This window comes from Mesoplodon mirus, assembly GCF_964341445.2.
Source record: "Mesoplodon mirus genome assembly, chromosome: 12".
NCBI classification, from domain to species: Eukaryota; Metazoa; Chordata; class Mammalia; order Artiodactyla; family Ziphiidae; genus Mesoplodon; species Mesoplodon mirus.
Window position 1 is genome coordinate 11,408,214 of NC_138988.1, and position 25,124 is coordinate 11,433,337.

At 46.6% G+C, this 25,124-nt stretch overlaps 2 protein-coding genes across 3 annotated transcripts in view; one reads left to right on the forward strand and one right to left on the reverse strand.

Moving 5' to 3' along the window:
* LOC309813445 (uncharacterized protein) overlaps positions 1–25,124 on the forward strand; it is a 172,174-nt gene that overhangs the window by 26,704 nt on the left and 120,346 nt on the right. Inside the window, exon 3 of one of the 2 annotated variants that reach the window (XM_082638308.1) lies at positions 8,754–8,804. In XM_082638308.1, coding sequence (XP_082494434.1) covers positions 8,754–8,804 — 51 coding nt within the window. Of the gene's footprint in view, positions 1–8,753; positions 8,805–10,874; positions 11,076–25,124 lie in introns of those variants that run through there. The other variant, XR_014295498.1, reaches the window with a different exon arrangement.
* On the reverse strand, positions 6,016–11,711 carry BHLHE40 (basic helix-loop-helix family member e40). The gene is made up of 5 exons (XM_082638307.1): positions 11,377–11,711; positions 11,146–11,215; positions 10,754–10,861; positions 9,660–9,783; positions 6,016–8,343 (listed from the first exon to the last, which is right to left on the reverse strand). The coding sequence occupies exons 1-5, from the start codon at positions 11,454–11,456 to the stop codon at positions 7,487–7,489; spliced, it is 1,239 nt and encodes a 412-aa protein (XP_082494433.1). The 5' UTR covers positions 11,457–11,711; the 3' UTR covers positions 6,016–7,486.

Below are 25,124 nucleotides of genomic sequence, written 5' to 3' on the forward strand. Positions count from 1 at the left end.
GAATTGATGACTGTTAAAGCTGAAAAGCTGATACATAGAGGATTCATTATGCTCTTCTGTTTACTTAAAAAAATAATTTATTGAGGTGAAATTCACGTAACATCCAGCACTTTAAAGTGAACAATTCAGTGGCATTTAGTACATTCACAGTGTTGTGCAACTACCACCGCTGTCTAGTGCCACAACATTTCCATCACTTCTAAGTAAAACCCTGTACCATTAAGCAATTTCCCCCCATTTCTCCCTCCCTCCAGCTCCCGGCAGCCATCTGTCTGTGTTCTGTCACTTATCTATTGTGGACTTATCTATTCTTGCTATCTCATATAAATGGCCTCATAGTATTTGTGACTTTTTGTGTCTGGCTTCTTTTACTGAGCATAATGTTTTTGAGGCTCACCCATGTTGTAGTTTGTGTCATTCTACGTACGCATGTTGTAGTGTAGAGCACGTAGTACTGCCTTTCTTTTTAGTCCTTTGCATGCATATACCGCATCATGTTTATCCGTTCATCCGTTTACGTCCATTTGGGCTGTTTCCACTTTGAGGCTATTGTACGTGTCCTTGTCAGAGTACCTGTTTTCAGTTTTTTGGAGCGTATACCTAGGAGCACAACTTCAGTTGTATGGTCATTCTATGTTTAACTTTTTTTTTTTTTTTTTTTGCGGTACGCGGGCCTCTCACTGTTGTGGCCTCTCCCACTGCGGAGCACAGGCTCCAGATGCGCAGGCTCAGTGGCCATGGCTCACGGGCCCAGCCGCTCCGCGGCATGTGGGATCTTCCCGGACCGGGGCACAAACCCGCGTCCCCTGCATCGGCAGGCGGACTCTCAACCACTGCGCCACCAGGGAAGCCCTATGTTTAACTTTTTGACACGTCACTCAGCTGTCCTCCCCAGCAGCCGAACCATCTTACATTCCCACGAGCAATGTAGGGAGGTTCCAATTTCTCCACATCCTCGTCAACATGTTTTTCCTTCATTGTAGCCATCCTAGTGGGTGTGAAGTGGCCTCTCATTGTGGTTTTGATTTGCATTTCCCTGATGACTAATGACGTTGATCTTCTCATGTGCTGCTTGGCCATTTGTACATCTTCTTCGGAGAAATGTCTGTTCAAGTCCTCTGCCCATTTTAAAATTGGGTCATTTTTCTTTCTGTTGTTTCTGTCTACTTTCTTATATGTCTTAAATTCTCCACAGTAAAAAAAAAAAAGGTACAAAAATATTAGACATTTTATAAAAAACTTTAAGAAACACACGTCTCCCCTCCCCCCCGCCCCACCCCCCGGGAAAAGTAGTAGTTTTCCCTCCTTTTTCCCCCAGTTGTATTCCGCAGAGATCCTTGCATGATCCCTACCTCCATATACCATCCATAATGTGGTTTCCAAGAAAACCGTATTTGCTCTTCAAACAAATAAATAAGCACAGGTGTCTTCCCTTTCACCCTCTTACAGGTAGGTGCAGGGTGGAACAGCAGGGCGCTTAGGAGGAGCCGAGGCTGGCTGTCCCCATCACTTTGGCCACAGCCTGAGGCCAACCCCCCACCTACCTAGCAGCCTGGTGACTCATTCCCTGAGGGCCCCGTGTAGAGCGGAAGAAACCTTCTGGGCCCCAATCCAGCCACATCACAAGACTGGATGGACCAGCGTGCCGGTGGCTTGCATAGCCAATGGGAGAGGCTTCACCCAGCTCATGTTCTGCTGTGGCAGTCGGGCCAGACAGATGGCTTGGGATAAATAGGGGGGGTGTTGCTGAAGGGGGGATTTTGGCTTTGAGTGGCCTCAGCCTCCCTCTGGAGCCCGGAGAAAGTGGTAGGTGAGGTGAAGGCCATGCCTGAGGAACGGGCTGTAGTTTGGTGCCTTCCAAACATTCTGTGATGTTTTTTAGCAATGGAACTCTTGCTCAAACAAACCTTTACGATATTTAGGACAGAGAAACAGGAAGCTGCTCCAGCTAAAGAGGGGGTGAGAAGCCCAGAGCCTTCCCTCCCACCATGCCACGTGGCATGCTGGGGAGTTCTGGGTCTCTGGGGAACATGCCGGTCCCATTAACACAGAGTCTTTATATGCAACCACTTGGGAACTCAGCGCGGTCTGTCTCTTGGAGCCTTGAAGGGGCTCCAGAGGCCTGAGGAGAAACCTGGCAGCCCGGCAAGCTCCAGCCTGAGATTCTGACCCCTCTTCCAGAGAAGAGACCTCTTGCTTACTGCTCACCAGCCACGTACTGGGGAGCTGACCAAGGGCTGCAGAGATGGGCCAGGGTGTGCGTGGGCTGCAGGAACCTGCAAGGGACAGAAAGAGCTGCAGTGGCCTGGTCTCCAAGCCTTCCAGCCTCCATTCCAGCAAGAGAGCTGGGAACTCGGTCTCAGCCTCCCTCCCTCCGTCCAGTGGAAGTGCCTCTTCCCAAGTGGTCCATAGGTCCCTACTGTCCCAGGCCCCTCTACCTGCCCCTCTCCTAACCTTAAGAGAGATGTGCGGGAAGGAGTGGCCCCTCCTCCCACCCCAGAAAATTTGACATAGAATTTCCTTAAACCCAGATCCTGGTTCTCAGCGTAGTCAACCTAAGTGCCCAGCCCGCCCCAAGCCCCAGTAGTCCGGCAGGGTTAGTTCTTTAATTAGAGAATGGGCCCATTTTTGGCTGCAGAATGGTATGTGGGGACATTTGTCAGGAAGCAAATAAAGAGTCGGGCGAATAACTTTACCCTGAGCTTCAGTTATCTCCTCCGCCCACTGGGGATCATAGTACCTATTCCACGGGGCTATTTTGAGGATTAAATAAGATAATGCATGCCCAAGCCCAATGTCACAGCAGCTCAGTTTAGAAGCAGTTCTATACCAGAGAAAGGGCCTAGCTCTCTCCTTCACACGATGTGTAACCTCTGATGAGGCTCAGATTTCTCCTCTCTGAGCTCCAGTTTTTTCACCTCTTATTAAATACCCACCCTTCACAGTTGCTATAGGAAGTAGAGATAATTCACATAAACCGTTTAATATAGTGCCTGGCATAGGGAGAGTACTCAAAATATGGTAGTAACTGAGGCAATTATTATACTTTTACTATTATTATTTTTATGATTACCATTACTATTATTTAACAGGAAGGGCAATGGGGTTTTGTAGTTAAGCATGTAGACTCTGGAGCCAAATTGCCAAGTTTAAATTCCAATTCGGGGGCTTCCCTGGTGGCGCAGTGGTTGAGAATCTGCCTGCTAATGCAGGGGACACGGGTTCGAGCCCTGGTCTGGGAAGATCCCACATGCCACGGAGCATCTAGGCCCGTGAGCCATGGCCGCTGAGCCTGAGCTCTAGAGCCCGTGAGCCACAACTTCTGAGCCTGTGCATCCGAAGCCTGTGCTCCACAACAGGAGAGGCCACGATAGTGAGAGGCCTGCGCATCGTGATGAAGAGTGGCCCCCGCTTGCCACAACTAGAGAAAGCCCTTGCACAGAAACGAAGACCCAGGACAGCGCAAAATAAATAAATAAATTAAAAAAAAAAAAAAATTCCAATTCGCCACCGGAGCTGTGTGACTTTAGGCAAGTTACTTAGCCTCTCCTTGCCTACATTTTGTTAACCATGTAAGGAGAATAATAATTAAACCTACCTCATGGAGTTGCTGTGAAAATTAAGTTTTTGTATATGGAGTGCTTTGAAGAGTGCCTGGCAAATAATAAGTGCTACAAACTGCTGCTGGTAATAGTAGTATTGGTATACTATGCACAACCAGATTCTGAAAGCCTTCCCCTTGGATCCAATTAAGAAGAGGCAGAAACCAACATATTCACCGTTCCACTAATGGTTTAGTGACTCAGAAGCTGTGTGACCTTGGGCCAGTTAACTCCCCTCTCTGAGCGCGCCTTTAGCTATCTCCAAAATGTAAATTATACTAGTACCCGTAATGGTCCTTCTAGGTTGTTAGGCTTCATTAATGAGCCATGACCCGTGGGAAGCTTCTAGCTTCTAGTTAATTAGGCTCTTTTTCCAATGCCCTGCCTAAATCCAGCTCCACCCCCGCCCCCCCCCAAGCAAGCCTTCCCTCCCCCCCAACCCCGGGAGAGCGCTCGGATTCCCTCCCGCGGGGCGCGAAGGGGGGCTGCCCGGCGCCCGATGCCAGGTCCTATTCTGGGGGCCGAGCGAGCCCGCGACCGTGCCAAGCTTCCCCGGGGATCAGGTTTCTGCTGACGCGGTGCCAGGCACGTCTGCTTCCAGGAACCGGCAGCCGCATTTAGCCGCGGGCCGCACATGAAAGGGCTGCAGTCGGAAACGTGACGTTGTGTCAACAGGCGAGGCAGGTCAGCGCTGGGTGAGACCATCCCAGCCGGCCGGAGGCTCACGCCCTGTCTGAAGGCGGCTGGATCGCAAGTGTCCGCTCCCCCTACCTCTGGCCACCTCTCCTCGGCCCCCAAAGCCAGCGCTTCAGCCCCTCCCAGTCACACACACCCCTTGGTTAACAGAGGTCCTCTTTGTCCCCAAGGGGCCAAAGACTGGGGTGCGAACCCCTCCTCCGCATCTCCCTCCGAACCACTTGGAACCTGCTGGAACCGACCTAGAAAGAAGATCAAGGGCAAACTGGAAGCAGAAAAGGAGGCAGAGGGAGGGCTGCTGCTTTGAGGGGTGCTCCATAGGCTCCAGTCGTGGGATCTGGGCTGAGGCTGTGTGGAACCCCCAAACCCTTTTTAGTTCAGGGTGTGACACCACTTCCCTCTGTCTCCACAGCTACTCCTTGAGTCACGGCCCAGGGTGGAGAGGGGGCAGGCCCAAAGAGCCTGGCCTTGTTTTCAACCCCGTGCTCCATCCCCAGGATACACTTGATTTGTTTAGGTTTTTTACCCATAAAGTCTAGCCAGAAAAGCTCAGCAATTCATGGAGGAATTCAGGAGCTTAACAGGCAGGAGACCCTGAGGGCCAGGCCCTAAGCTGCTGGGAGAAAGAGGGCCTTACCGATTGCTGTCTGCCTGCTGTAGGACATGTGAAGGGGGCTCAGAATCCTTTTTTACTGAACCACAAACAGGTGTGGAGGGGGCGATGCCAGACTACCAGTTCATTGCTAAGACCACCAGCTCATCTCCTGACTCCTGGTCCAGGGCTCCTCCCATGACACACCAGGCTGCCTGCGGGCACCTCACACAAGCCAGGCAATGCTCACTCTCGCCTGCTGGCTCATCAGCAGAGAGGGAAGGTGACATTTGAAGCAAACAGGGCAGGTGGTGTCTCTGCCTGGCTGAGAACTCCCTGGGGGCAGTTTCCCTGCATGGGCTCCAGACAGCCAGAGGGTTCTGGAAGATGCTCTGGGATCTGGAGCTTGGCGAGCCAGGCGCTGGCCATCAGGACACCTCTGAGACGGAGAAGGGGACAGGCAGAAACGCTCACTCGACCGGGTCATTTCCCACTTCTTTTCCCATGGAAATTTTTTTTTTTTTAATAAGAGCGCTTGACTAAGGAACGCCAATATTCATTCACGCACAAACACACCCAATGAGAGGAAATCCAGGAAGGATGTAGAAACTAATCATGGAATGTTGCTTTCAGAGGCAATTGGACAGGATATGGCAAACCCATTAGACCGTGCTAGACTCGAAAAAGTTAGAACGCCTTGGTAGAGGTGCTATCCCCAGCAGCAATTATTACTGCATCATAATCCATTCAATCTTCCCAGTGTGCTCCCCCCTCCAGCAAGCTCCGCAGACACTGAGGCCCACGATTTCGTACTTTGATTTTCTGTCAAGCTTTAAGGACCATGACGAAAGCAGACTGGGGGGAAAAATAGGCGTTTTGCTTAACTCTGGAAAGAGGCACAGGCTGATAGTGAGCTTCTGGCAAAGGTTAGTCTAAGAAAACAACTGAACAAATATTTACCTACAAAATTGACTAAGCTTATTCTGTCTGAACACAGGCATGGGAAAACCTGAATGAAATCATACCAAGATTAACTAGTTGTTACCTTCAGCCAAGAGGGGAGGGCAGGAGGAGAAGGCCATTATCACACCCTTGAGAGTTCTTTTAAAAATGCAGGAGACCATCTTTCTCTTCCACAGGAAAAGGATTATTTTATTAAGTATTTTAAAACAACTAGTTAACATTGACTCATAGATAAAAATATGTACAATTTTCCACCTTCAGGAAGGCTCCAAAATATAGACACTGTACCTCTCCCCAGAGAAAAAAAAATTATTCTCTTCAAAAACAGGAATACATTCATTTGTTCTCACTTTTGTAGATCAAGTAATTATACAAATAAACATCTGAAACATTTTCCTTTTTAATATATTTATATAATATATATTTATGACAGTTTTACAAATAAAGGCAACGACTTTAATACCAAAATAAAAACAGGAAAGGAAAAAGTTAAAACACGATCAGTGATCAAGCATAGTGCATTTCAAAAAGCTGGTGCAGGGCGAGCTGGACAAGTCAAAAGTACTCTGGACCAAAAATAAAACTTCTTTGAAGAAGACAGAATCCTTTTTAGCAATAAGGACACTCCATACGCCGTCGGGCGAGGGGAATTAGCCTGCAGAAAGGATGCTGCTTTGCCAAGGGTTGGTTAGGCCTTTAAGAAGCTAAGCTTGGTTAAAAGGAGTTTTAGGATAGAGCTGAGAGCCCGAGTCTGGCTTGGCTTGTTGAAACTGCAATTTGTTACTCAGCTTTTACGCACTCTGGGGTGCTTGGAACTTAGGCGCCTGCATCTCTCACAGCCTGGTTTGGTTCCCTGGACAGAGAAACTGTTTCTAGGTGAGACTAGAAACAGGTGCCAGAGGCCCGGGGGACCCCTCCCGCCTCCCCTGGCAGCCGGGCTTGTACCAGGGCGCCCTTTTCAGATCCTTAGTAAGCGAATCACTTCGAAAGCCTGAGTAGGGAACTACATTCTCTTTACTCCCCCGAGGCAGGGGTGGAGAGCAGACCTGCGGCTATCTCCCCAAACCACTACCGTGCTATGCCAGCGTCTGCTACCTCACCACTTTGCAGAACGCTCAGTCTGGCTGCCCTCTCCCCATGTGGTGAGTCACGGAGACAATAAAAGGGAGCAGGGTGGGGTCTTAAGAGCTGGCTGGGAACTGCACTCTGGAAAGCCCTCTTTTGAAAGTACCTTTTGCTCAAAGCCACAGACCCGGCTCCCAAAGTGAAGACTGACTCACAGACCAAGACTTTGAAGCTTTTGAAAATCCAGCTGATCTGTATCAGAGGGGGCTATTCTCTGGGAGGGGAAAAGCCCAGCGACAGTCCCCCTTAAATCTCCTGATGTCAGGCAATCCTTCATGTCTTCCCTACACCAAAAGGAGCTTTAATGTCCCATACCAACACACAATGCACATGCGTGTGCGTGCGCACGCACACACACACACACCCCTGAATCTTCTCTCCCTGCCTCAGATGATCTTGGCATACACACTGGAACAATCCTGCTACACTCACAAACACATGTTTTTTTGTTTTTTGTTTTTGGAAGTAGGGAGGAAGGAAAGCGAAGCAGCAGGATCCCCTAAATAGTTTAGTCTTTGGTTTCTAAGTTTAAAGGGGGGATCTGCTTCAGAGCTTGGAGCAGGGCGGAAGAGTCGATGGCCGGATGGGCTGGCAAGGGAGAAGGGAGTCTCTGGGGCATGAGCAAGGGGGCTGAGATCTTGTCTGGGTTCATGAAGCTGGTGAGAGCTGCGGCAGAGGCGTTGAGGCCTGGGTATAACACTGGGACGGAGGTGGGGTACCAGCACTTCTCCAGCATGGGCAAGTAGGCAGTCGCTGACGGTGGGATCAGATAGAAGGGCAGGCAAAAGGGAGGCTGGTGCGGGTGTGGGCCCAGGAACGGGGAGCTGATGAGGTCACTGCTAGTGAAATGGCCTTCATCATCTGAGAGCTGCATTCTGCTCTTTTTCGAGGGGGGTTCTTCGGATTCTTGCTTAATAGCACCAATCCTTTCTCCCATGGTGAACCTGCGTCCGTGATCACTTTTGAAGTACGGCTGCTCGACACGCAGCTCAGTCTTCTCTGATTCTCCTCCGTAGCCGCTGTCTGTGTCTGTGTCACTGCCACTCTGCTCGCCGCTCGAGTGAGCGAAAGTCCGCTGGATGACTGGCACACAGTTTTTGCCTGGGCCTTCAGAGCCTTTGGCCAGGGAGCTGGGTTTCTCCTTGAAGTCCATTGCTTTGGCACCTGGGTCTGACGGCTTCCTGGCGGTACCACCCTGCAGGAGCTCGGAGACCACACGGTGGAGGTGGGTGACGAGCTGGGTAGATTTCAGGTCCCGAGTGTTCTCGTGCTTGGCCAGGTACTGAAGCACCTCCCGGGCACATGTCTGGAAACCTGAGCAGAACATCTCTTGACCTGCTTCGACATTTCTCCCCGACAGATCACCTGGATCAACACAGATCCAAAGGAAGACATTTCAGAAGGCCCTGTGGTTCACCTGGACACCTATGTTCCAAGGACCCAGAGCTTTCCTTTCCGTTAACAGCATTTGCTGATTTATGTTCCTAACTCCAAAAGTAATAGGATCAGGGGAAATGTGGATGACAGCAAAAAGTATAAAGAATAAAATAAAAATCATCCATAATTCTACCATTCAGAGATGAGATATGATTTGTAATGGCTGTACAATATCCCATCACAGACCCAGACCATATTTAATAGGGACAGACTGTTTCCCCTCTTGTTGAATTTATAGGTTGCTCTTGAGTTTACATTATAAGTGACACAGCAATGAACATCCTAGTATGTTTGTAACCAGAGTCAACTTATAGTCAATTTATACCTTTTTACCATAGGAAGTGACTGGATCGCCAAAAAAGGAGAATGAAGGAACAGTGTCGCCTAAGGTAAGCTTATTTTCAATGACTTATACAAGTTGAAGTCATGCTGTCATCTTTAAAGGCTATTTCTAAGTCTTTCCCATGTATTCCATTCATGATCCCCAAGAAATTAGGTATGGTCATCTTCCTGTTTTCCGTAAGGAAACTGGCAGAAGCACTTGCTAGCTTTTTGTGATTCTCATCATACTAGTTTGGAAAGGAGAGCAGAGAAGAATGGAATGAGGGGGTGGGGAGAGGAATTTCTCTCTAGTTTGTACAGTATGATTTGGAATGGGTGTGACGAGATGGTTAGAAGGTGGCTGTGATTCTCTAGAAGTCAGTAGAAACAGATGATGAAACTTCAGTGGTTTCGTTAGATTGTGTAATTCACCAAGATACCTAGTGGCTATTCAGGGAATCACATGAAATGCAGGAAAAACTTCTGTTGTCATCCTGCCAGGATCGTACCACACACCGAGTGATAAGGAAGTAGAGAAACAGGAAAACACTGGGGCATACCCGTGATTTATTCTCCAATGAAACAGGGCTAAGAAGAACAACTGTAAAACACCCACGATGCAAATTAGAGGTGCCTTGGCATTTTCAAAGGGAGGGGGGAAAACTCCCAGAATCCAGAAACTGTTAAGTCAAAATGCCACAGAAATATTTTACCATTTGACTAATACGTATTCATGCCAGGTGACACACGCAGCATTCCGAATGAAAAGCCTGACCTTTTAGGAAAGATAAAACGGCATCTCCCCCAACGAATGTGCATAAGCAATTTGTTGCAGGAATGCTTCTCATACCAGATGTTGAGCCCGCAGGCTCTCTATTTGTGCTAGAACTCTTAGGAGATGATAGCCAGGCTTGGGTACTCACCAGCTTGCAAACCGCTCTGCAGGGCAATGATTTTCTGCTGTTGTTGATCAATTAGGTTTGTTAGTGCTTTCACATGCTTCAAGGTAAGTTCAAGAACCACTGCTTTTTCCAAGTGACCCAAAGTCTGGAATAAAAAGAGCGTCAGTCAGCAGTGAGCGCAGAGAAGTCCCACCTCTGGGACACTAATTAGCAATGAGATATGTCTCTAAAGGAAGAAAAAAAACCTTTCCTGGTTGGCTAAATTTAGTTTTAAGTTCATAGTTGAAGTTTAAAAAAAATATATATATATATATGTATTCAATATATATTTTTGATTAAAGAACAACAAACTGTCACCCATCTTTGGAGGCCTTTTGGAAGCAGCAGCTAGCTCAGGAGAAAGCTTTGACAGATAAATTTTTCCAGCAGCCGTTGCTGACCTTAACTCAGGGGAATCCGGAGATAACATTTCTCTGCAGTGGTGTCAACCCGAGGAGAGACTTCTACTGTGTCTGGCAGCCAAGAGGCTTTCCCTAGTTTCTTTCCTGACATCCTGTCATAACTTCCAGCTCATCTACACTTTTTTCTTCCTCCCTAAATACTATTCTTTTTTCTCTTCCCAACCAAAGCCTGCCAAGCTAGTAAGCTGTTGGCTATTGCCAAGAAAGGACAGGACGTAAAAAAACAAACAAACAAAAAAACCCCCACATACACACACACACATACACACACCAAAACAAGTCCTCTTATTTTAAAAAGGGACCGGGGGGCGGGGGGGAAGGGGGTAAAATATTTGCGAGCTGCTTGGTTTGCTCAATTCGGGGAAACGAGAGAACCCTGAAAATCGCCAGCAGGGAAAGTCTTAAACTCTTGCAAGGGAAGGCCAGCCGGTGTCGGTGCCAACCTGGAGAAGGACAAACGGTTCTCACCTCATTTGCACGAGGCTGCCAGAAAATTCTGACCCTGGGGAAGGGTACCCCCAAACAGAGCCGCCCACCAGCTCGGATCGAGCCATCTGGTCTGCAGTTCCCAGCGGGGCCTGCAGGTGGCGAGTGACCCTCGCCCGCCCTCTGGGCAGAGGAGCTGGTTTGGACAGGGGCCAGCTTCTCACTTACTGTAAGTTTGAGATGTTCGGGGAGGAGATCCTTCAGCTGGGCGATGCACTCGTTAATCCGGTCACGTCTCTTTTTCTCGATGAGCCGGTGCGGCAGTTTGTAGGTCTCCTACGAAGCGCACGGGGAGACGGTGGGCGCGGGAGGACGGGGGTGAGGAGCCCTCCTCCTCCCCCCACCTCCACCCCCACCCCCGCCGCGGCGCGAGGAGTCGGGGCAGCGGAGCAGAGTCACACCCAGAACCAGCTCCCCTCCGCCCCTTCTTCTCCAGGCCACTCAGTAGAGGCACAGAGCCCACACCTGGCATACCCCCTCCAGCCGCAAAGTGAGAAAACTTTTACTGGAAACTCAGCGCGTGCGAGGGGCTGGGGTCCCGAGGGGCGCGGTGCTCTTACCTTGCTATCCTCGCTCCGCTTTATTCCCCGCCGCGACTTGTACACTTGGTACATATGGGCAAAATCCATCCTGCAGGGAGAGGGACGAGGAAGGGCTGTGACTTGCGCACCGGCTGCAGGAGCCCTGGTTGGCAAGAACCCCCGGATGCGCCCAGAACTACTCCTAGTTGCAAGCCGCGCACAACGCAGGGCTGGAGTTGAGGCTTGAAAGGGCCCGGGGTGCCAACTTACCCTGGTAGGTCTCCGGGCTCCAGTCCCGGCGCTTTGGGCAGGCAAGCGGGGGGCGGTTGCGCACTGGGGATCCGCTCCATTGCGCGGCGAGCCGGGGCCACTGTGCGCTCCTGTCTGCAGCGGCAGAGCGTCGGGTGAGGACTGTTCTGGAGAGGGTTTCGGGGGTCTCTTCGCAGGGGTTCCTCGGACTCTGAGCTCCTTGAAATCCGCTGGGCTGTCGGGAGCTGCGGCTCTGAGGTGCAGCTTCAGTTGGGGGCGTGCATGGTGGACCCGCGGCCTCGGGCTCCGGCTCTGCGCACAGACTGGCAGTGTGTGCTCCCTGCGCCGTCTGCGCCGTGTGAGCCAAGTGAATGAGAAGTGGGGCGGGCGGGGAGGCGGGAGGGAGCGCGGGGGGGCCGGTTAGGGCGGAGTGGGGGGGTGGGGGGGACGAGCCGAGGAGTAATGGAGAGGCTGCGGGCTGGGTTAAATGGGAACGAGTGGGTGGGTTGGAGCTACGTGTTCTACCCTGTGACTCCAGGCACGTCTGGCCGCTGCCGGGGAGGGAAGGAGCGACCTGCCCGCCCTCCCCCGGCTTCATCACATGAGTCTCACGTGTTGGACGACGCTCCCGCGGCTGCGAGGGAGCCCCCGCCTCCACCCCCGGCCCCCAGGTGTCTGCGGCTGCCTTTCCCCGAAGAGGGGGTGGCAGCGCAGCCCGGGTCCTGCCCAGCCGGGTGGGGGGCGCGAAAGCTGGAAGGGGCCGGGGAGGTGGGGGGAGGTTGGTAACGTGGGCGAACCTGCCCCAGGGAAATGAAGTAAGTTCCCGTCTCCTGGGAGGGAACGGGGGAGGACGGACCCGCCCGCGTCTGACTCAAGCCGGGAGAGGAATATCCCCTCGCTAGCTCCAGCCCAACCCTCTTCCTCCTCCCCCCGCGCGGCCCACTCGGAGGAACAGGCGCACAGCGGAGGGAGTCACCCGGCTCCCCCCCGCCTCCCCGGCGCCTTCCCCAGAGGCTGGGGTTTCTTTCTGTGCCGGCTTCCCTGCCCCCACCCCTCGGCCCCGCGTCCAGGAATCGCCCGCCGTGGGGAGGGGCTGAGGGGCGGGGCGGATGTCACCCCATGGGAAGCGGGCTGGCAGCCAAGCGCAGGGGCAGCCGAGGCCGCCGCCGAGCACGCTGCGCGCACCTGACCCGCGAGGCTGTGCGCCGCGGGCCCCTGGCTCCCTCGGAGCTGCGTTCCCGGGCACAGCCTGCACGCCGGCGAGCACCCACTTAAGCACCCCCCAGGGTGCCCCAGTGCCCCCCCCCCGTCCCGCACTTGTGCCAGTCAAGCACAGAAAGATACCGGGCGTGGTGCCCTGTGTCCCCTCCCTCCTCTGCCCCCACCGGAGCAGGACGCATCCCCTCGGGCCGCAACGTTACACAACCGCAGCGACCGCGCCTGCCCTGCAGCAGCGCGGAGTGTGACACTTCACGTGGCCGGGGCTCGGGCCGCAGCGCTCCCGACTGCGAGCCCCACTGCTCTGGCCGGGGGGGCCGAGGCTCCCGGGCTGCGGTGTGCCCGCCAGGGTCGGCCATCTCCCTCCTGCCGGGGACTTCGGGGGCGCTGTGTGCGGTCTGCGTTCGGAGGAGGAAGGAAGAGAGAGACTAGGACAAACTGTCCATCACAGTGACATCTTAGCGTTCATTCATTGGACACATATTGTTGAGCCCCCTACCCTGTGCCAGGCATTGTGCCCGTTGCTAGATAAACTGTGGGCGAATCGAACACAGATTCTGCCCTTGAACTCACAGGAACGTCTGAGAAGAGGTTCCGCTGGGCAGTGAGGGGAAGGCAGCCCTGGGAAAATTATATCGGTGCCACCGAGGGACAGAGGTGAAAAAAAAGAAAAGGAAGTGTGTGTGGTTTTGTTTTTATTAAAAAAAATTTTTTTTAATTTAATACGAACAAAGATGCCTGGGCAGAGGAGGAGAGGGGAGAAGTTAACCCATCGCCCGGAGCCTGGGGCAGAAAGGCCTCCTCCAAGCGGCCCCAGATCTCCGCAATCTCACTTGGGCCGCGGGAGCCCCCCCCCCCACCTCCCCCGGAAAAGTCCGGCCTCTGTGACCTTCTAACTGCCTGGAGCAGGGAAAACAGCTGAAACTCTAAGCCCGCGGTGTGAGCAGCGCTGATGCAGTCAGAGGAGGGAGCCAGTGGAAATTCATGACTAAAATAAGGCCTGGCTGGGGATTTCACTGACCTCTGTGCTGCCCTGCCCTGCAAGATCGGGGAGTTGAGAGATGACTGTAAGCCTTTCCCACCACGCCTCGGGTCAGTCACCCCGCTGCGGAGTGACCTGGCTGTGGGAAAGATTGAAAAAAATGGGGTTAACGCTGGGCGCGGGTGAAGATTAGCCTCGGCTGCAGTTTGGGGGCTGGGGTGGGGTCAGTCTTAATTGCCAGTGCCCTTGACAACCTAGAGAACTGGGATTCACACTTCGACCGAACTGGGAGTGGATTTCCTTCAGGTCGTTTTGGAGAGCTCCCACTTCCTGTTTATGTTTCACAAGCGTCAAACTCATTAGCAAGTGTGAGAAGTGCCTCCTTTTCTAACTGCTGACTGGCTTGACCTCACTTGGTTCAGCATCCCTCCCTCCTGGAATGTACTTTTACTGGCTTTTGTTATCAACCATCTCTCCGGAGGCTTCCTGCGGAGAGGTGGGCAGCAGGGCCACAGGCAGGAGGGGACTGGAGTCGCTCCTGGGTTTGTGCTTTCAGTCTAAGGGGACCTGCTCCATTGTGAGACTTTAATAAGGGTGAAGAGTTGTCATGACTGCGTCCAAACCACAGCTCCACAAGGAAATAAGTACTGGGGAAGGAAGGAACATATGTCCCCACGGCTGTGACCCCCCCCTCGGCCCCGCCCAAGCCAGGAGTGAACCCAAACAGTTCAGATTCCATGGCTCAGGTCTCAGTATCATTCCTAGAATGCTTTGAAGTTATCGATACTTTTTGCCCTTACCTGACCTACAATTGGAAATAACAAAATATATCATTTCCTACTTTTTGTTTGTTCGAAATGTACTCTCAAGCATCAAGAATTCTCTCCACCTAGCCAAATTTCTACCATATCCAGCTTATGTTACATTTTAAAATTAATTAATTAATTAATTAATTTGTTTTTGGCTGCATTGGGTCTTCGTTGCTGCACAGGGCTTTCTCTAGTTGTGGCGAGCGGGGGCTGCTCTTCATTGTGGGGCTCGGGCTTCTCTCTGCCGTGGCTTCTCTTGTTGCGGAGCACAGGCTCTAGGCGTGCGGGCTTCAGTGGTTGTGGCACACGTGCTCAGTTGTTGTGGCTGGTGGGCTCTAGAGCTCAGGCTCAGTAGCTGTGGTGCACGGGCTTCGTTGCTCCGCGGCATGTGGGATCTTCCCGGACCAGGGCTTGAACCCGTGTCCCCTGCATTGGCAGGCAGATTCTTAACCACTGTGCCACCAGGGAAGCCCCGCTTATATTACTTTTAATGTTTTTCTTTTCTCAATAGCTTATGATTATTTTTTATTGATTAAAATAAAATAATTCCTTCCCCTCATGCATCTTTCCATCCAGAAGAATCTTAATATTTCAGTCTGTCATCTTTTGTAGATAATTGTTTAGTGCTTACTGTGGGCTAGTTTTTGGACTGTATGTAAAAAACATTGCACATGTTAATTTACTTCTCACCACCACCTTATAGGGCAGGTATTAGCTCATTTTTGCATACATTTAACACATATTTATTGAGAACCACTGTGTACCAGGCACTGAACTAAGTCCTAGGAATATATAACGTGTCCTCTTGAGGAAATTGAGGCTCGGGAGGTTAAATTACCTGCCCCAGATTATATAGCCTGAGAGTAGATCTGGAACTAGACCCCAGGTTTGTTGGGCTCCAAAGCTTGTGCTCTTAATCACTGTAGTTACGGCTGCCTGGTAGGGTTGTCTGGGTTGCACACTGCTCAACTCCAGGGGGAGCCATTCACGTTGCAGTCTGTGTGAAAACATCCTCTAGAGTTGTGCAAGGCAGCACTGAGCAGCTGCGCTGAGTAATCCTGACATTTTGTAGCCCTCTCCTCTGTTTTGTTTCTTCTTAGTGTACAGAGAACATAATTTTGCACAAGGAAGGACGAGATTTTTCTTTTCTGTGCTAGTGAGGCTCAACATTTCGGTGGTCTGATGCTGTGTGTTGGGAAGAGTTAGGCAGGCCCTTCCTAGCAGGAAGTTAGAGCCCACAGCCCCCTCCCTGTATGTACCCACACCTTTCTTGCCCAGATATCTATCACTTTTTGCCTATTGATGAAGTCTCACAATCTTTTTTATCACAGTTCACAGTAAGAAATACATTTTACATCATGACTAAACACGTACACACACATGCACCCTCGTGCACGCACACACACACACACACACACACACACACATCTGAAGCATATTTAAACATAGAGCCGCCAAGACTTGGCTGGGCTATAGTAATAAGCGACCACTATTCTGTCTCTCACACTCTGAGCAACGATTTCTCACTTAAAGAAAAACTTAAACCATTTAGGAAGAAGCCAACCCAATGTACTTCAGATGAAAACTTTACAAAATAGTATCTCTTTGATATATTCTTTCTGATATATTCTGGTCTTGTCTAGTAAATTTTAAAAAATATTTTGATCTTACTGAATTGATTTTTTTAAATTTATTTATTTATTTATTTTTGGCTGTGTTGGGTCTTCGTTGCTGCGCACGGGCTTTGTTTGGTTGCAGCGAGCGGGGGCTACTCTTCATTGCAGTGCGCGGGCTGCTCATTGCGGTGGCTTCTCTTGTTGCGGAGCACAGGCTCTAGGCATGCAGGCTTCAGTAGCTGTGGCACATGGGCTCAGTAGTTGTGGCTCGCAGGCTCTAGAGCGCAGGCTCAGTAGTTGTGGCGCACGGGCTTCGTTGCTCCATGGCATGTGGGATCTTGCCAGACCAGGGCTCGAACCCGTATTCCCCTGCACTGGCAGGCGGATTCTTAACCACTGTGCCACCAGGGAAGCCCCTGACTTGATTTTTCAATCCACCAATAAATCCCGATCTACAATTTGGAAATATGCTCTGCCCTAGAGATAGTGCGGGAATTTTGGCTTGTCCCCACCAGAAAAACGTCAACAGCATCTACACACTTGCAGATCTTCCTAAGGCACTTATAGAAATGTTAAATAAGACTGCAGATTCAGGATGAATTCAACGGTATAGATGTCTCCTTTCAGGACATCTTTGCTTTATGCTCAATTGTAGGAGTAAAATATTCAGAGTTTTGTCAGTATGTATCATGTTATGTGTTGGTGAGATGTAGTTCCTTCATCCAGTTGAGGAAGTTTTCTGCTGTTGCTAGTTTGCTGACAGAGACTATCATAAAAGGATGTTGAATTTGTCAGATACTTTTTCTGCATCCAACGAGATAATCATGTGGCTTTTCTCTTTCATTCTGTTAATATCATGAATTACAATTTTTTTTAGCGTTCAGTCAACCTTGAATTCCTGAGGTAAGCCTCTCTTGATCAATGTAGTATTTTTATTGTGAGATTTAATTAGATAATAATATATGTTAAGGATTTTCATGTCTATGATTGTGAAGGGTATTCATCTGTAGTTTTTCTTTTCTTGTAATCTTTGTCAGCTTTTAGTATCAAAGTAATGCTGTCCTCATAAAACAGTTTGGGAAATATTCTATCTCTTTTCTGAAAGACCTTAAGTAGGACTGGTACCATTTCTTTCTTAAATATTAGGAGAAGCTACTTGTAGGCCTGGAGTTTTCTCTGGGGGAATGTTTTTGCCATGAATACATTTTAATAGATTTCAGCCTATTGAAAATTTTTATTTCTTCTTTTAACAGTTTTGGTAATTTTTGTTTTTCAAGAAATTTGTCTCTTTCATTTAAAGTTGTGAATATATTGGTATAGTGTTATCCTTTTAATGTTTATATAATCTATAGTGATAAACCCTTTTTACTTCTTTTAACATTTTTATTAGTTTTTTTCTTTCTTTGTTTTTTCTTAATCATCTTGCCAAGAGGCTTATCAGTTGTATTAATCTTTACAAATATCCAATTTTGGATTTGCTGATTTTCTCTGCTGTCTGTTCATCTAATATTCCATCAATTTTCTCTCTTATTTTTCCTATTCCCTTTCTTCTGGTTATTTTATATTTAATTTGTTCTACTTTTTCTAGTTTCTTTTGATGCAAAGTAATATCACTGATTTTAAATCTTTCTTCTTATTATAAGTATTTAAAGCTAAAGAATTTCCTCTAAGCCCTGCTTTCACAGCATCCCACAATATTTGGTATTTGTATTTTCCTTATCATTCAGGTCAAAATATGTTGTATTAGTCTTTGTGATTTTTCTTTGATTCATGGGTTATTTAGAAGGGTAATGTTTAATTACCAAATATTTGTGAATTTTCCAGATAACTTTTTCCTTTTTCTTTTGAAATAATTTTAGAATCACAGGAAGTTACGAAAATAATCTAGAGAAGTTTCATGTATCCTTTACCCAATTTCCCCCAATGGTAACAGCTTACATGACATGACACAATATTGAAACAAGGAAATAAGCATAGATACAATCTACAGAGAGTTTTCAGTTTTCACCAGTTTTACATGCACTCACTTATGTGTGTGTTTGAGTCTGTATGTGTAGAGTTCTATGCAGTTTTATCACGTCTGTTACACGTCTGTTATCACATCTGTGTAACAACCACCCCATCAAGATGCAAAACTGTCCTATCACTGTGAAGTCCCCTGTTGCTACCTCTTTATTGTCATACCTATTCCCTTCTCTTCTCCCATCTCTAATGTCTGGCAACCACTAAAATGTTCTTCATCTGTAGTATCATGTTAAGAATATTATTAAAATGGAATCATATATTATGTAACCTTTTGAAGTTGAATTTTTTTTCTGCTCAGCATAATTCTCTTGAGATCCATTCAAGTAGTTATGTGTATCAATAGTGTTTCTTTTTTATTGATGAGTAGTATTCCATGATGTAGATGTGCCACAGTTGTTTTAACTATTCATCCGTTCAAGGACATTTGAGTTCTTCTTTTTGTTGTTGTTGTTATTAGAAATAAACCTACCGTGAACATTTTTCTACATGTTTTTATGTAGGCACAAAAAGCTTTCTTCTCTGGGGTAAATGCCCAGGAGTATAATTCCTGGTCATATACTAATATATGTTTGTTTGTTTGTTAAGAAAATGACAAACTATTAGCCAGAGTAGCTGTACTATTTTATGTTCCCAGTGGCAATGTTTGAGAGATCTAGTTTCTCTGTATCCCAACCAGTATTTGGTATTATCACAATTTTTTTTTTTTTTTTTTAGCTTGTCCTAATAGGTGTGTAACGCCAGGTATCTTTTTATATTGGTTTCTAATTTATTACCATTGGGTCAGAAGACATACTCTATTTTATTTTAGTTCTTTGACATTTGTTAAGATATCTTTCATTGCCCAGCATATAGTCTATGTTGATGAATATTCCCTGTGGGTTTGAAAAGAATGTGTATTCTGTAGTTCTTGGGTGCAATATTTTATCAAGTCATTTGGGTCAAATTGGTTGACAGTGCTGTTCAAATATATCTCTCTACTGATTTTTTTGTCCATTGTCCTACAATTACTGAAATAGGAGTATTAAAACCTCTCCAACTATGATTGTAGGTTTGTTCGTTTCTGTCAACTTCTGTTTTATACATTTCGGAACTCTATTCTTAGTTGCATACACATTTAGGATTGATAGGTCTTCCTGATGATTTTATTCCCTTGTCATTAAAATTTTTCCTCTTTCTTTTCAGTAATATTATTGTTTTGAAGTATGCTTTGTCTGATATTAATATACCCACACTTGCTTTTTTATACTTAGTGTTTGCATGATATATGTTTTTCTACCCTTATGCTTTCAACCTGTGTCTTTATAATTGAATTGTATGTTTGTAAACAGCATATTGTGGGATTTTGCTTTTATAGCAATCTGACAATCTCTGCCTTTTTATTGGAGTGTTTAAAATATTTATATTTGAGGTAATTATTAATATGGTTGGGTTTAAATCTCCCATCTTGGTATTTATTTTCTACTTATCCCATTTGTTCTTTGTTTCTGCTCCTCCTTTCCTGCCTCCTTTTGAATGTGTTGAATTTTTTAATCATTCCATTTTATCTCCTGTGTTTAAGTGCACTTCTTATTTATGTATTTATATTTTTAGCTTCACTGGATCTTCGTTGCTGCTCATGGGCTTTCTCTAGTTGCGTCGAGTGGGGGCTACTGTTCGTTGCAGTGCGCAGGCTTCTCATTGCGGTGGCTTCTCTTGTTGTGGAGCACTGGTTCTAGGCACGCGGCCTTCAGTAGTTGCAGCACGCAGGCTCAGTAGTTGTGGCTCATGGGCTCTAGAGCGCAGGCTCAGTAGTTGTGGCGCACAGGCTTAGTTGCTCCGCGGCATGTAGGATCTTCCCAGACCAGGGCTCAAACCCGTGTCCCCTGCACTGGCAGGCGGATTCTTAACCACTGTGCCACCAGGGAAGCCCTAAGTACACTTCTTTATGGTATATTCTAGTAGCTGTTGTAGGGCAGTAGTTCTTAAACTTTACCTGCATTAGAAACTGCTGGAGGTCTTATTAAAACACAGATTTCTGGGCCATACCCCCATAGTTTCTTATTCTGTGATAGAGCTCAAAAATTTGCACGTGAGTTCTCAGATGCTGATGATATATATCTGGGAAGCATACTTTGGAAATCTCAGCTCTAGAGATTATGCTCTGTATCTTTAAGTTACCACAGTTTACCTTCAAATAATATGCTAAAAAATGCTACTATACAACTTGACAGATGTATAAGAACCTCACAACAATATAATTCTATTTATTCCTCCTCTTGACCTTTGTGCTCTTGTTATCTTACACTTTACATATGCTATAACTGTCACAATATTTTGTGTTTGTTTTTATTGTTTCTTGTTTGCTTTAAACAGTCAATAGTCTTTTAAAATGTTATTCATTCACAGATAGATATAGACATAGACATATTACTTTGAAAAGGCCTTTGACATTTACCCATGTATGTATCCTATCTGATGCTCTTCACTTCTTCCTGCAGATCTGAGTTTCCTTCTGGTTTCCTTTCTGTTCATTCTGAAAAGTGAATGTTAGCTTTTCTTGAAGTGTTGGTCTGCTGTAGATGAATTCTCCCAAATTTTCTGCCTGAAAATGACTTTATTTCATTTTTACTTTTGAAGTATATTTGAAATATATTTTCACTGGATATGGAATTTGACAAGTGTTTTTCTTTTAGCATTTTAAAGAGGTTCTATTTTCTTCTGGCCTCCATTGATTCTACTGAAAAGTCACATGTTCTTGGTATGTTAGCCGTAAATTTATGTCTTCTTTTCCCCTCTGGCTGCTTTGCAGATTTCCCACTTACTGTTGCTTTTCAGCAGTCTGGCTAGATTTATTTAGGTGTGGTTTTCTCTGTGTTTAGTCTGTGTGGCATGTGCTGAGTTTCCTGGTTTTGTGAGTTGATATTTTTCATCAGTTTGTATAAGTCTTAGGCAATAAAACTTCAGTGATTTCTTCTGCCATGTTGCCCCCTTCTCTTATTTCTGGGATACCATTTACATGTATGTTGGGTTGTTTGAAATTAGTTCAAACATTGTCAGATGCTCAGTTTCCTTTGCTGTTGAGTCAGCTACTAAGCTTATATAATGAATTTATTTGTGATACTGTGTCTTTCATTTCCAGCATTCCCATGTGGTTCTTTTTTCTAGTTTCCACTACTCTGTTGAAATTCCCCATCTCTTCATGCATGTTGCCTTCCTTTCCATGAAATTTTTTTTTTTTTTTTGAGGTACGCGGGCCTCTCACTGTTGTGGCCTCTCCCGTTGCAGAGCACAGGCTCCAGAGGCGCAGGCTGAGCGGCCATGGCTCATGGGCCCATCCGCTCCGCGGCATGTGGGATCTTCCCGGACCGGGGCACGAACCCGTGTCCCCTGTGTTGGCAGGTGGACTCTCAACTACTGCGCCACCAGGGAAGCCCCCATGAGATCTTTTAATAGTTTTATATCATAGGAATTTTGTATTTTAATACCCCAGTTTGATAATTTCAACCTCTGAGCTATTTCTGGATCTGGTTCTACTGTTTCTTTCTTATATTAACCATGAGACACATTTGCTTCCTTTTCCATAGGTCTTGAATTTCTTATTGCATGGTGAATATTTCGTAGGAAAGAGAAGTAAAATACAAAGTAAATAATATATACCTCCAAAAAGAGCAAGCCTCTTCTTCCACGAGAGGCTGAGCCAATCTAACCTATACTTGATCTGGATCTGGGCTTAATTGTAGCTTTAATTAGACTCACTTGACTACTGCTTTCAAATGTTTTGAGGGTGAGGTAGGACTTCCCCTTCAGCAGGGGCTGGGATCTGAGCACTGGCAAGATTTTTGAGATGTGCCTGTTCTTCAAAACCAAGCTAACAGGTTTCAGACCTGTGGGAGGTCTCTCCCTGCTCTACTGCCCAGCTGATAGCTTTTTGATTTCTCTTTGACCTTTGTCCCCTGCTTTCTGCACCCACTGGAGATCTCTTCCAGACTTTTTGCTCCTTGCAGGCCTTAGCAGCTCCCTAGACTCTGTGAAATGCCTCAAGGAGTCCTCCTCAGCCCTTCTTCCCTGCCCACAACTTTGGTGAACTACTTCCAACCCTGTGTGAGGGCTCCTAGGACAGTTTAGGTGGGTAGGTGCAGACTCACTTTGTGGCTACGGCTCCTCAGCCCAGAGGCAGCCATTACAAGTTTGGTGAAACTTCAGCTGAGTTCTCCTTATCCCCACCAATCACAAACTCTTCTTCCTTCTGCCATTCCACCAGAGGCAAAAGTGGCTCTGAGTCTCTTTTCTCTTATGGAGAGCTTGTCACTTTGAGTTTAGTTCATTTACATTTTTTGGTGCCCTCAGTTCTCTGATGGGTTTTAAAAGCCATTGATTATTTGAGGCTTCCCTGGCTTGTTTTGGTTGTTAGGGTGAGAATGACAGTCTCTTGCAACTCTGTACCTCTGACCTGTAAGCAGAAATTGCCCAGATAACTGCCTCTTATTAAAGATGAGAAGGTGTGTAGGGATCAGAAGGAAGAAACCAACTGGTAGTAACTGAACATTTGAAAGATGAAACCAGCGCAGGGAGCCGACAAAATAGAGGATAGTAAAGGTTTGCACTCAGATCTGTCAAATAGGTGCTAAAGTGCTCATCACACACACACACAAACACACACACACACACACACACACACACACACACAGAGGCTAAGGCAAAGAAGAAGGAAGAGATGCTTTGGGCACCCAACAAGTGACATTTATTTCGAAGAAAGGACTTGCACCGAAGTCTGTTGTTTTCCTCTTTGGAGAACGTCCCCCTCCCTCCTATGTCTCTTAGGGCAGTGATTCTCACATTTCACTCTGCATACAAATCTCCTGAGCATCTTGTTAAAATTCAGATTCTCTCCTCCAAATCTGGGGCTGGGCTTGAGATTCTGCATTTCTAACCAAGCTCCCAGATCATACTGATGATATATGAATAGCAAGGTCCTAGAGAATGTACACCTTCATTTGTGGGTGGGAATAAAAATGGAACTTAGAGTCATGCAAGGTGCAGAGAAAAGTGACATTTTAGTATTGAGGAAACCTTGTGAGAGGCAGGCTTCTTTGGATGGGGTTTTAAGTTTTTCTTGAAGTGGGCAGATGCCATGCTGGGAGCTAGGGTCAGAGGTGGTTCATTGCCATAAGAAACCAGGCTTTTTATACCTCTGGTCTCAGAACTGCCTAAGTTCATGGAGCACCGGCTCCATGGGGAGAGAAGGATTATGGGGAGAGGGTTTGGGTAGCATTAGGGAACCCAGCCAAGTTTGGCTGAGTGGTGCCAGCAGTGACAACTGCAGAGAACACTCATTGAATGGTTATAAATTAGCACCTGAATCCCACCTCCCCTTCCAGTGACCAGGTTTGTTTGTTTATTTGCACCAGAAGAGACTCACCAATTGAAATTTCATAGCTCTGATATTAGCTGTTGGTCCTACATTATATACAGAACTAATTCATGCATCATAAGAAGAGAGAATTAATTTTCCCTCATTTTCTGCACTTACCAATGCAGCGCTAATGTCAAACAAAGATGATTAGGGTCCAGACCACCTTGTAGGAAGAAAGCGTGGAGAAATCTGGAAAATAATGACAAACCAGCTGAAGATAAGGATTCAATTTAATAAAGCTTTACCACTCACAGACATTCAGAGGGAGGTAGTCTGAGGTATGAGTAGCAACTAATTAAAGAAAATTTAAAGGGTTGTATTTATTTAACCAAAACATTTACAGTCAGCCCTCTGTATCTGTGGGTTCCACATCTGCAGTTTCAACCCCACCACCCAAAAAGAATTCCAGAAAGTTTCAAAAAGCAAAACTTGAATTTGCCCCTCACTTGCCACTGTTTACATAGCATTTACATTGTATTTGGTGTCATAAGTAATCTAGAGATGATTTAAAGTTTACAAGAAGATGTGCATAAGTTATATGCAAACACTACACCATTTTATGTAAGGGACTTGAGCATCCTCAGATTTTAGTATCTGTGGGGGTGGGAGGTGTCCTAGAACCAATCCCAAGCAGCTTCTGAGGGAGGATTGTACTGAGAGTTTTCTATGTACCAGACATATGCTATGTGAACAAAATTCTCATGATTGGACTCTCAAGAAGCTTACAGTTCTCATGGATGATGTTATTACTTTGAAGCATATAAGAAACTTGAACTAGGCTAAGTGAATATTGCATACATTTCCCTAGGTCAACTGTTTAATGAGTAGATAAGAATTATTCAAAATTGTCATGCTTTTTTTTCCCCCTACAAACGGGCATTTTAACTGGAAAATAATTTGTTCTCTTAAGTACTTAAGCCAAGTTTTTTCAGACATCACTCACACTATTTGTTTTCTTGAGTAGGGCCCTTTCTTTTCTCCCATGGCAGGGACAAATTTGAGGCAGACCAGTAGCCAATTATCACAGTGTTCTAGAAGGGTAAGACTTTCACTAAATGGGGATTGATAAATGAGGCTACGAGGTCCAAGAAAGCTGGATAATATTGTTAGAGGTTAGAGCCAGTACTTTGGTGCAGTGAGACTGACATGGATGAAAGTCTCTTGCGCATTCCTTAAAGCCTTAGTTTGCTCATCTGTAAAATGGGGTAATGATAGTAGCTACCTCATAGGGTCGTTCTGAGGATCAAATTAGATTAGTGTTTAAAATCCTGATGACAGTGCCTGGCACATAGTAATGACTCTGTTAATATCTGTTGATACCGTGTATTTTTCTTGGTAGCGTGCCAGTAATAAGTTAGCATATCTAAGCCTTTAGGCCCATAGATGTAATTTGGATATTAGTAGTACAATCATTTTCTCTGCAAAACATACTGAAGGTGACCTCAGATTCTAAGACTGGGTGTGTGTTATATACAAACTGTTGATTGCTCTTTGGACCAGCAAGTAGGGAAACAATTTCAGAGTCCTGAGCTTCTTGCCCAGAAAAAGACAACATTGACCTATGTCACCCTTCCCCAGCACAGTTATGTTGTCCAGAATAACCCAATAGACTTTTCTTTTAAATAAATAGATAAAATCTTAAGTTTTAGATTTTAAAGTATATTAAAAGATAAATAGGTGATTCTGAGGGATGTGAATGAATGTTTATAAGGATTGTGATGACTAGA

Excerpts from the sequence above, each read along its gene's own strand:
- BHLHE40 (XM_082638307.1), bottom strand. The coding sequence starts at position 11,456 with ATGGAGCGGATCCCCAGTGCGCAACCGCCCCCCGCTTGCCTGCCCAAA. Across the intron at positions 11,216-11,376 it reads GAGCCCGGAGACCTACCAGG|GATGGATTTTGCCCATATGT; the intron begins GTAAGTTGGCAC and ends CTCTCCCTGCAG. Across the intron at positions 9,784-10,753 it reads CCGAACATCTCAAACTTACA|ACTTTGGGTCACTTGGAAAA; the intron begins GTAAGTGAGAAG and ends TTTTTATTCCAG.